Genomic DNA, 12,774 nt, shown 5'->3' with positions numbered 1-12,774 from the left:
CATCCCTAATCTGAAATCCAAAATGCTCCAACGAGCGTTTCCGTTGGGCATTACAATGGCACTCAAAAAGTTTCCAGTATTGGATCATTTCAGTTAAGGATACTCAACCTGTACTATAACTAGTTTCTACAACCTGGGTATTACAGTTATTAATGTAAGCTAAGTATGTATTGGCATTTTGAGTAACTGCATCACACTGTTACAAAATATCAACATTCCAAGAACTAAAATACACACATTTTTCCCTACTTACTGCTACTCAAATGGAAAGATAAATGTCTCTAAATCTTATATTACTTAATTCAGCTCTCTAATCTAAATCTAAACATTTGTTTTTATCCCTCTTCAAACCTGATTTAGGATATCTACTAGAGTTCTGAAATGAGTAGACCTGCCTAAATTGGTGGTAGTTTTCCACTTTAATCAGAGGACATGGCAGTACTAAAAATGACATGCTCTTCCTTCCCCCAATGTATAGCAGTGACCCATCTTCCCTTTGATAGTCAAAATCAACAGAAAGTGGATAAGTATCCCCATTACATCCAGCCATATCACAAACATAACTGAATACTATGTGCAAATTCCTCAGCAAAAGTGCTATTTTTTGACACAGATACTCCTCCATTGAGAGAATGTCACCAGCATGAGGCCAGCAGCAGAGTCCTGTGTCATTTCACTCAAAAGCTTTATCCAAGTTAACATGTGATTTTAGCCCTGTACTCAAGAAAGAATGTGCAATAAATTAATTGTTGAAGCTGGGTGATGGGAATGTAGGGGCTCTTTATACTATTTTCTCTACTTTGTGTATATTTGAAAATTTACACAATAAGAGATAAACAAAAAATAAGGGTGTAAATATCAGAAGAATCAAAGAGTTAAAAGTGTTCCTTTGGAGAGCAAGACTGAAATACAGGAAGGAATTGGGAAGAATTATCTTTCCCTTTAAGCGTTAGCACTTTTTGATGTTTTATATATACGCATATACTATTTTCATAAAAATAAAAGGGGGAAAAAGGAAGCACATCAAGAAAAACTCAGCCTCTCCCAAAATCACCACGGACACACAATGTTTTTAATGTCATCAAATGATGTCCACTGCAACAAAATCTGAGACTTCACTTCGACAAAAAATATTTAACACAGATGATAAAAACTATGTATGTACGCATTTGTATCCACAAAGTATAATCTGTCCACATCTTAAATTGACTTTAAGTGTAAAATATTTTTTACAAAAAACCTCTAGAAAACAAATCTCCTGGAGATTGCCTGACCCTTAATTATCAAGTACATTTAATAACTCAAATGGTATTATACATTTAGAGTTAGTATAATATTTGAAAATAAAGAATATCTAAATATTTTCATTATACTTGTTTATAAAACCTACTTGGTAAGTGATTGAGCTTTCTGTTGTAGTAAAGTATCCCTGTGTATTTTAATGGCTTGAAGACTTTTTCTGTCTAGAAGTTTGGCAGCTGCTGGTATTTTCTGGATCAGAAAACTATCAGGAAACCAAATAATATTAGCAGTTAGAGTGATGGCTGGTACCTGAAACAGAAAAGGGAAAAGGGGAAAAATCATTAAATGCAGGCTAAACAATAAGTTGTGTACAAGTTCTATAATACACATGGAAGACAATTCATTTCAAGAAAAAATAACCACAAAAATACTTATTAATATATTATGAGACAAATATCTTTCACTGTGGCAGAGTTAAGGCATTTCTACATCTGGTGTTGAGCATGACAGTTTTATTCCCTAAGTATTAAATAACACACACAGAAAACACCCTCTCATGGATTGTCAGATAAAAAAATGCAACAAGTAAATAGAAACTTGAATCTTCATGTCCTTTAGTTTCATTTTATATAAGTTTTTAAAAAATTGGCTGGGTTATCATAGTCACTATCACTCAATGTTACACATAAACTAATCTTTCAGTTTTGAAATCAGGTGCCACATTATGAAAATAACAAAGACACAGAAAGAAATATATTTTACATTGCTTCATCTTCAGTAATGAAAATCAGTGGCAAAGAAAAGGAAAAGAAAAAAGTAGTACTAGTACCACTAAAAGAAAGTTAATGTACAGAACAAACCTGAACACCATCTACCAACATGTAGTAATATGATGTAGAAATATGATGTATTTTCATTCACTAAGTTACTTATTTCTGGAATACTTGAATTTTACAAGTGAATACTTCTAAATTATTTTTGTAAACAGGAATAAAATGCATTATAAAATACTTAGTTTTATCTGCAATCTTTTTAATCTACTCAAATTGAAAAATAAGTTTCAAGTTCTTACCTTCTTACAAATGTCCAATAAAGACTTATAAAACTTTTTATCAATAGTTCGAAAAATCTGAAAGTGCAATACAAAGAGTCCACAAATTCCAACATATTTGTCTCTCTGGTCAATTTCAGAAGGTTCTCCTTACAAATCAATAACATAAGAGGAAACAGAAAAATTACACTTCAATTATGCTTTTAAGAAAATGCAAATTTTATAAACAAAAAACAAAAAATGAGATTTACATTACCAAGCTTGGCTTCTACGTTTGCAAAAATTGACCGAATACTATGTGCAAATTCCTCAGCAAAAGTGCTATTTTTTGACACAGATACTCCTCCATTGAGAGAATCAAATTGTTGTTCTATACAGGCCTAGATAGGAAACATTTAAAGAGAAATTCAGACTCTCAATAATTAACGATTAAACATATAAATATCATACACTAAATATAGTGTATGATAAATTTCTATATTCATCATTTAAATTTTACTAAAACTAAAGCTCAGGTTCTTAATGAAATCTAATATTTAGATCTTTGTGAATGAAAAATATGTATGTATTTATATTTTTGGGTACTAGTTATGTGAAAGTAATAAAATTGAATCCAAATCTATAATCCTGTATAAAGAAATACACACGATGTTTAGAGATGTATAGAAGATAAAGCATATTTTTTATTTTACTTTGCACTTTCATGAGTAGAATTTATGTTTACTGTTTACAATTACTTTCCTAGAACTTTATAGAAATGTCTCCTGGAAAAAGAATCAGTAACAAAAAAATTATCTTCTTAACCTAATGAACTAATATTTAAATTGAGGCTGGGCACGGTGGCTCAAGCCTGTAATCCCAGCACTTTGGGAGGCCGAGACGGGCAGATCACGAGGTCAGCAGATCGACACCATCCTGGCTAACATGGTGAAACCCCGTCTCTACTAAAAAATACAAAAAAAAAAACCTTGCCGGGCGAGGTGGCAGGCTCCTGTAGTCCCAGCTACTTGGGAAGCTGAGGCAGGAGAATGCTGTAAACCCAGGAGGCGAAGCTTGCAGTAAGCCAAGATTGCGCCATTGCACTCCAGCCTGGGCGACAGAGCAAGACTCCGTCTCAAAAAATAAAATTAAATTAAATTAAAAAAACATTTAAATTGATATACAGCTGACTCTCAAACAACATAAAATTAGGGACACTGACCCTCGTGCAGTAAAAAATCTTCATATAACTTTTGCCTACCCAAAAACTTAACTAGTAATAGCATACTGTTGACCAAAAATCTTATGGATAACATAAGTCAATTAACACATAAATAGATCAGTATCTGCGTATATTTTATGCATTCATGACATACCTAACTTTTCCTCAGGTTTTTTAAATATTTCTAGGCTAAGCCATTTGTCTTCAAGTTTTTTTCAAAATGTTGCTAATGTTCAAAAAATTTTCTAATACATTTCTTGAAAAACAATCTGTATGACCCGTGCGCACTTCAAACCCATGTTGTTCAAAGGGTCAGGTCAACTGTAAACAAGAGTTGAGATCAATCGGTTAAAAACTGTGATCACATAAAACATAAACTAAAGGTAACCTTGAAATATATTATAATGGAATATAATGCAATTTCTGGTGGAACCTGCTCAAAGCAGCACTGTCCAACAGAACTTTCTGTGATGATGGAAATATTCTACATCTGTGTTGTCTGATATGATAACTAGCCATGAACTATATGTGGCTATTAAGGACTTGAAATGTGGCTAGCGTGAGCAAGAAAGTGAATTTTGTATCTCATTTTAATTTATTTACATTTAAATAGCCACATGTAGTTAGAAGCTACCATACTGGACTGTGCAAACCCAAATTATATTCCCTGGGCCTAGGAAGAATTAAACAGACTTGTTAAGGGTTGTCTTAAAAACCTAAACCTGACGGGGCATAGCGGCTCACACCTGTAATCCCAGCACTCTGGGAGGCTGAGGTTGGCAAATCACAAGGTCAGGAGTTCGAGACCAGCCTGGCCAACGTGGTGAAACCTCGTCTCTACTAAAAATACAAAAATTAGCTGGGTGCAGTGGCAGGCGCCTGTAATCCCAGCTACTCGGGAGACTGAGGCGGCAGGAGAATCATTAGAACTCGGGAGGCGGAGGTTGCAGTGAGCAAAGATCGCACCACTGCACTCCAGCCTGGGTGACAGGGCGAGATTCAAAAACAAAACAAAAAAAAACCCCCTAAACCTAGAGGTTAACAGCAAACACAATACAGGCACACCTCACAGAAACCATAGGCTCAGTTCCCAACCAGCACAATAACGTGAGTGACACAAATTTCTGAGGCGGGTGGATCACCTGAGGTCAGGAGTTTGAGACCAGCCTGACCAACATGGAGAAACCCCACCTCTACTAAAACTACAAAATTAGCTGGGCATGGTGGCACATGCCTGTAATCCCAGCTACTCAGGGGGCTGAGGCAGGAGAATTGCTTGAACCTGGGAGGCAGAGGTTGTGGTGAGCTGAGATTGCACTACTGCACTCCGGCCTGGGCAACAAGAGTAAAACTCTGTATCAAAAACAAAAGTTGTATTTACACTATACTATAGTCTATTAAATATGCAATAGCATTATGTCTAAGTACATTAATTTAAAAATACTTTATTGCTAAAAATGCTAACATCTGAGCCTTCAGTGAGCTATCACCTTTTTGCTGGCTGAGGGTCTTGCCTCAATGTTGATATGCTGTCATCAGGCTTCGTTGTTTCACTTACAGAGAACAGGCAGAGTAGAGTAATATAATTTTTAAGGGTCCTAAGATTTTCAGAATGGCAAATGGGCATTGGCTTTCCCTCTATGAAAGATGTAGATGGCATCTTCCAATAGAAGGCTGTTACATCTACACTGAAAAATCTGTTGCTGAGTATGGCCATCTTTATCAGTGATTTTAGCTGGACCTTCTGGATAACTTACTGGCTTCTACATGAGCACTTGCTGCTTCTGCACTTTCATGTTATGGAGACAGCTTCTTTCCTCAAACCTCATAAACCAACCTGTGCTAGCTTCCAATTTTTCTTCTGCAGCTTCCTCACCTCTCTCAGCCTCCAGAGAATTAAAGACAGTTAGGGCCTTGCTTTGGATTAGGCTTTGGCTTAAACTAATGTTGTGGTTGGCTTGATTTTCAATTCAGTCCCACAAAACTGCTCATTCTCCGTATGAGCAGTAATGCTGTTTCACTTTCTTATCATCTGTGTGTTCACAGCACTTTTGATTTCCTTCAAAACTTTTCCTTTGCATTCACACGTTGGCTAACTATTCTCAGCAAGAGGCCTAACTTTCAGCCTATCTCTGCTTTTTTGTTCCCGCCCCGCCCACAAGACAGTCTCCCTCTTGATGCCCAGGCTGGAGTACAACGGCGTGATCTTGGCTCACTGCAACCTCTGACTCCCAGGTTCAAGCGATTCTCCTGCCTCAGCTTCCCGAGTAGCTGGCATTACAAGCGCCTGCCATCACACCTTACTAATTTTTGTATTTTTAGTAGAGAGAGAGACGGTTTCAACATCTTGGCCAGGCTGGTCTCAAACTCCTGACCTCACGTGATCTGCTGGCTCAGCCTCCCAAAGTGCTGGGATTACAGGCATGAGCCACTGTGCCTGGCCCTATCTCTGCTTTTGATATGACTTCCTTGCTAAGCTTAATCATGTCTAGCTTTTGATTAAGAGACATGAAACTCTTCATTTGAACACTGAGAGGCCACTGTAGGGCTATTAATTGGCCTAATTTCAATATGGTTGTGTCTCAGAGAATAAAAAGGCTTGAAGAGAGGGAGAAAGACGGGTCAACAGCCAGCCAGTTGATAAAGCAGTCAGAACACACACATTTATCGATTAAGTTCATCATCTTACAGGGCACTATTTGTAGCACCCCAGAACATTACAATAGTAACATCAGAAACCACTGATCACCATAACAGCTATAATAATGAAAAACTTTAAAATATTGCAAGAATTACCAAAATGTGACACAGAGACAAAGTGAACACAATGCTGTTGGAAAAATGACGATCAAAGACTTGCTTGATGCAGGGTTGCCACAAACCTTTAATTTGTAGAAAATGCAATTACCTGGGAAATGCAATAAAGCGAAATGCAATAAAACAAGATATGCCTATACCTAACTACTCAGATTAGATGTTAATCCTCAAATATTTGTATCCATTTACATAATTTTTCTAAAACTCTTACTCTAGATACAACTAATACACTATTAATTTTGTTGGCTACTAGATACAGAAATATTTTAGTACTCTAACAATAATTTTAAGCCAAAGCACTTTTTAAAGAAAAATATATTTAACAGTGCATTATAAAAGTGGCCTACTGTAATTCTGAGCTTTGTCGTCTAATATGAGCCCAATTGTTACAGTCTGATACAGACCTACTTACCTGGAATATCATTCCATCCAGTAATTGCCCTTCTAACTTCAGCAAGAACTTTTCAAATGGCTTTAGTTTTTCTTCCTGAATTCCAAATTTTGAAGGATTGTGATGGACGGATTTCAGTAACCTTGTGGAAATTAAGAGAAACATCTTAAATTCACTGAATAAATTCTTAAATTTAAAAATGTTCCTGGAAGTCAAAATTTTATCTTTGTATTTCTTGTTTGGCTCTATATATTTGAAAATTTGTTTTTCAATAATCCTAATAGATTTTCTTATGCTTTTTAATATCAAATTAAAATGCCTCATACTCTGTACATACCAGACATTTAATAAGTACTTATAACATGAATAAAATAAACCATGGTCTACAAAAATTCAGGGTATATAAAATAAAACCAAGCTCAGGAAAGAAAAACTGTCGGGTTGGGCACGGTGGCTTACACCTGTAATCCTAGCACTTTGGGAGGCCAAGGCAGGCAGATCACGAGATCAAGAGATGGAGACCATCCTGGCCAACACGGTGAAACACCGTCTCTACTAAAAATACAAAAATTAGCTGGGCATGGTGGTGCACACCTGTAGTCCCAGCTACTTGGGAGGCTGAGGTAGGAGAATCACTTGAACCCAGAAGCAGAGGTTGTAGTGAGCCAGTATCACGCCACTGTACTCCAGCCTGGCGACATAGTGAGACTCCGTCTCAAAAAAGAAAAAGAAAGAAAAACTGTCACCTGAATAGAACCCAAGTAAAAAAATAAATCTGAGGCCTAAGCTAGGCAAATTAACTTTCTACTACTATAAGAACTAGGATGCTTTATACAGATGTATACTTGTCCCAACAAACTCATGTGAAACTAAAGAACGGTTACTGTATTCATAAAAATATTTGATATGAGCTCCTTCTAAATATCAATTCCCAGCTCTTTTAGAAAATCTGTATTATTTATATTTGTTCACTTTTTACTAACACAAATACATTAACCAAAGTAAGAGAACATTTCTAAATGTTTTAATTGGTGTACCTTTTGTACATAGTCCAGTGGTCTTTCAGTGTGATATGATTATCAATAATTTCATCCAGGGTGAGCAAAACTGTTAGCAGTTCTCCCAAGTGCTCATACATAGTCTGTCAAAAAACCTTTAATGATTATCATTTAGTCACTAGTTAGAAGTTAAGCCTCATGTAGACGTTTAAAGTAAAATCATTTGGGCTATTAAATACTGAATTAGTAAAAGCAGTGGGTAAATCAGTTTATTCAGCTACAGGTTGGATCCTCAGAAAGGACTACTAGTCTTTTAGTCTTAAACAGAGAACACTTTTCTCTTTTTAAGATGAACAAAATTTCATCCCTAATTGCAATACTGCAGATTCATTTCATTGTCCAAAGAGATCATTTAGGGAATCTGCATTAAGGCACTACTGGGAAAAACGAAGTTACACTGATAATGGTTAATAATGACTCATCAACTTCACAGATGAAAGAGAACAAATGCAAGCAAACACACACACACACACACGTACGCCCCTTTAAGAGTGTTGCTATGAGTGTCGTACTCTCCAACCATACAAACTCCAAAGTAAAATACAGTAAAAATTACAGTTTTACAAGTCAAGTTAAATGGCTTTTACCTGAAAATGAACTCCAGTTGTCTCTATAATTTTGGGTGCAATCCTATAATAAAATAACCACAAGTTAAAAAAAAAAAAAAAAACTTTCCTTTTTGTCAGTTTATTCTTATTTCAAATACTCACAGGAAGAGATGATCTTGGAATTTTAATATTTATCTTTATTAAGGCTCTAGTCATTTAAAATTTAAGAGCGTCAAGTCCACTTCCCCAAGAAGGGAACTACCTTGTGCATACTATTAGGGTGGTGCAAAAGTAACTGTGATTAAAAAACAGCAATGATTTTTGCACCACCCTAATAGTATTCTTGCCTATATCCCACTCATGGGTAGGGCTATGATGATAGGTGACCTATGAATAACCTTACCCATTTAAACCCAAATGATGTATCTTGGGATGGAGGTAGAGAAATATTAAAAGTGGTATTCACATCTTTCTAAACTATCATAATTTCTCAATTACCAACTATAATTTTTGTTATTCTATCCAAACTGGCCTTTAGGAATCAGTCCTCTCTTCAGTTGGGTTTGTTTGAGTCCTCATCCCTACTGAAAAACGGTGTATACTACTAGAATTATACCAAAGTCAAAAGTCAAAGAAAAATTCACTTCTACATCCTACTCATTTTGTTCAACAAGTTTTAAACAGTACTTATAATATTAAAGCACATACAGATATTCCACAAGATAGAATGCATATTTTAAATTTAAACACAAAATTCAAATAAATTTCATCCTTCTAGGGCAGGGGTAGGATGAGGGGGAGTCTTCCCAGAACTATCCATCAGGTACTGCAGAGGGTGGGGGAGCTATACTCTCATTCTCTCCTGCCATGAGAGCTTCAGTGAAAAGACAGAACATAAATACCTAACTGAGGTGGAAAATGGGAGAATAAGAAACAGTTAACACTCCAGTATAAAGAGTTACTAGGGAGCATGATATAGTAAGAAAAATGAATGTGCTGGTGACCAAAAGAACAGTGCCAAAATTGCTAGGGACTCTTGCTGTCTCCTCCAGGTCTCAGTTATCTCTTCTCATCATTAATAATCCCTAGACATAGAGCTAAACAAAGTTACTGTATTAATTAAATTGTAAGTATGGAAAAAAATGTAAGTATAAAGAACCAATCAAATGTGAGATATTATTTTGCAGTAAAACTACAAGGGCTCTATGAAAATGTGATCATTTTTCTTGATTTAGGGTAATGGTCCAGCAGCAGCCAGGCAGTACCACCTCCTCAGTGGCATTAGCACCAATTCCATGAGGCTTCTTCTCCAAGCTCCCAGATTCCGGTAACCTCAATCTTTTCCCTTCTGTTTTCTGGATGGAGAGGTGGCATCTATTTCCTCTGGATGACCTCATTGTTCTCTTTGTCCTTTCAGCCCTCCAACCCCCGTGTAACCAAGTCTCCATATTAAATCCCCTCTTTTTTAATTTAAATAAATTTTACTGTGTATATTTAAGGTATATTTTACTGGGTATATTTAAAATCATTAGAACTACTCACAAAATTTCTTCAGTGTAGATTCCCTAGCTCCAACCCTCAAGATTCTGTAGTCTAAGAAAAGTCTCAAGTGACTCCATTAGAGTCAGGCAACCATTCGTGTAAAGAGGAAAGGAATAAAGAGAGAGAACACAGAACATGTACTAATTCCATGTTAGCCTTCCTCTATATGGTCAAATTTCTTTAAGATTGTTCTGTAGACACTCTCATTCAGACAGATAATGGGTTCGTTCGCCATGGTGGAAATTGCTTACTAACCTATGCATTATACATATCAAGTACTGTTTGAAATATCATAAGTGTTCAAAGAATGCTGAATGAAAGAAAAACTACTTCAAGTCATTAATTTTAGAAAGAACATTTTCTGCATCTCTATTATAAAAGCAAAAATGTTTCTAAAATCCATTACTTGTTACTGATATAGAGGGCAGCCAACTGGTGGACTACGTTCATCACCACTTCATAGCACCTCGTAACAAAACAAGACAGTTCCTGAAATGACAAGGTAGGTATATATTACAAAGTTGTTTTTTAAATCTCACCATTTTTAACTGAAATTTATGGTAACAACTCTAATAAAAACAAAACAGCTTTCCAATAAAGCCTCCAGTTAACCAAAACCCAGACAAGTTCAAGCATCCCTCAAGCAATCAATACTTAACTCACCTCCTGCATTCCAAGGTCGTTCCTATCTCTTTATTCCCACTGCATTTCATTCATACTACTATCTCAAGTCTAATATTGTAGTTACTCATATAACTCCTAAATGATAGGTGCTGTCTCATTCCTTCTTTGAATATCCACTGCGTAGCATAGTGACTAACACTCACCTGCTTCTCAATAAATTTCTATCCTATTACATGAATAAACATCTGAGTGAATGAAGGAGCTCAAAAGCCACCAGTATAGAAAGTACAACGATGGCAGGAAGGGGTTTCCAGGAGTCACTGTAAAATAACTTCAAACACTGATCACCTGTAATCGTATGTATAAGCAGGCTTGGCACACAGCAAGTGAAATGTCATATCACTTATCCTAGGGATACGTTGGTCATTAAATAATTAGTTCATATCTAACATATCCTAGACTTTCTGAAAATCCGTTTCAGAAGCTCTCGACTTTTAAACCTACAGAAATAGTGTGTATCTGAAGTATTTAAAACCCAATTAAAACTATGCTGATCCAAATTTTAAGCTCTATGAGAACAGGAATTTCTGTTGGTGTTGTGCACTGCTGTATTACCCGCACCAATAACAGTTTCTAGCATATACTAGGCTCACAAAACATATTTGCTGAATATTTAAAAATGGAATTTTTATGCAGCTGTGAAATCTAAAAATGATGTAAAGCATTTTTAAAAATTCAAATAAATAATGCATTTTATTTTTAAATAGTTAGTTTTACATGTCCTATTAAACTTCTAAAACTTTAATAAAAGCAAAGAACAGAAAATGCAGGACAAATAGGAAGAACAAAGTAAAAAGGCAGAAACAAGCCCAGATATATATACAGACTATATAAGATAGACCTACAAACAGAATAAATTAAGCAATTAAAACACAGGTATTGTCAGACTGCATTAAAAAAGCAAAATTCAGATATATGTAGTTTTAAATAAACCCAACTAAAACATAACACTGAAGGGCTGCCAGAATGGAAAAAGATAAATCAAGAAAACGTTAACTAAAACAGAGCCAAGGCTGCATTATTATTATACTATCAGACAAAACAGACTTGATTAGTATCAGTATATAAATTGCTATGTATGTAAAATACATATACATAATCATATACACGTAATCATGAACATAGCTAAGGAAGGTCACAAATGATGATAATAGATTCAATTTACCAGGAATGATTAACAATTCTAAACTTGTGCACACTGAATAAAATATCCTAAAAATGAAAAATGCAAAGTTTCCACATTTTCTGGGACCTTACCAACTACATTTTTTAGACACCTTGATGGAAAAGAAGCCAGCAGCAGCTAGGCAGTGCCACCTCCTCAGAGGCATGGGCATCAGTTTTATGGGGCTTCTTCTCCAAGCTCCCAGATCCTGGCAATCCCAATCTTTTTCCTTTTTGTTCCCTGGATGTAAAGGAGGTATCCATTTCCTTTGGACTACCTCACTATTTTCTTTGTCCTCCAGCTCCTGGGTAACCAATTCTCTATATTGAATCCCCTCTTTTCTTATTTAAAAAAATTTTATTGTGTATATTTAAGGTATACAACATGTTATGGGATGCATACTGACAATAAAAAGGTTACTACAGTGAAGTGCATGAACAAATCCATCATCTCACATAGCTAACCCATTTTTTTGGTGGCAAAAGCAGCTAAAATCTACTCAGCATGAATGCTGTATGTGGTACTTTTATTACCTGTAATCCTCATGTTGTACATTAGATCTCTAGACTTACTCATCTTACATATCTGCTACTTTGTATCCTCCAAACTATATCTTTTGAAATACTTTGCATGAAGTTTTCTAGACAGGACCCTGAATAACACATATCATAATATGAACAAAATGCTCTCAATTAGATCAAAAAAAGTAGTAAAGATATAAAAGATTTGAACAGTATGTTAGCATGCCTAATTTGATGAAATATATCAAATCTTGTACTCAACAACCAGAAGGGAGGTGGGACTATGAGTATTTTTTCCTTAGCTTCAATTTTTGCTTTTTCACATTGTACATGCATTATTTTTATCATAAAGAGAGGAGGAAATAGAAGCTATTTTATTATTTTGATAAGAGTAAACCAAAGGACCTACAATCATTAAAACCTGGCAGCAATGAAAAGCTACCTAAACTGAAACAAGCTGTGAGAAGCACCCAGGGCTACCGCTCTAAACAACTTCATCATTGCTCATGTAATAGTAACAGCTTAATTCTCTCCTCTCTGTTCACAACTTTTCC

The 12,774-nt window shown here is 35.6% G+C and overlaps 1 protein-coding gene across 2 annotated transcripts in view; it reads right to left on the bottom strand.

Moving 5' to 3' along the window:
- The window catches only part of WASHC4 (WASH complex subunit 4), a 62,716-nt gene that overhangs the window by 41,282 nt on the left and 8,660 nt on the right, over window positions 1-12,774 (bottom strand). Inside the window, exons 7-13 of one of the 2 annotated variants that reach the window (XM_023192340.1) lie at window positions 10,257-10,339; window positions 8,348-8,390; window positions 7,740-7,843; window positions 6,724-6,844; window positions 2,550-2,673; window positions 2,315-2,442; window positions 1,391-1,551 (exon numbers count right to left, since the gene is read on the bottom strand). In XM_023192340.1, coding sequence (XP_023048108.1) covers window positions 1,391-1,551; window positions 2,315-2,442; window positions 2,550-2,673; window positions 6,724-6,844; window positions 7,740-7,843; window positions 8,348-8,390; window positions 10,257-10,339 — 764 coding nt within the window. Of the gene's footprint in view, window positions 1-1,390; window positions 1,552-2,314; window positions 2,443-2,549; window positions 2,674-6,723; window positions 6,845-7,739; window positions 7,856-8,347; window positions 8,391-10,256; window positions 10,340-12,774 lie in introns of both variants that reach the window. The other variant, XM_023192416.1, reaches the window with a different exon arrangement.

The sequence above is a fragment of the Piliocolobus tephrosceles genome, chromosome 10 (assembly GCF_002776525.5).
Source record: "Piliocolobus tephrosceles isolate RC106 chromosome 10, ASM277652v3, whole genome shotgun sequence".
NCBI lineage: Eukaryota > Metazoa > Chordata > Mammalia > Primates > Cercopithecidae > Piliocolobus > Piliocolobus tephrosceles.
This window is presented reverse-complemented; position numbering and strand designations above follow the sequence as displayed.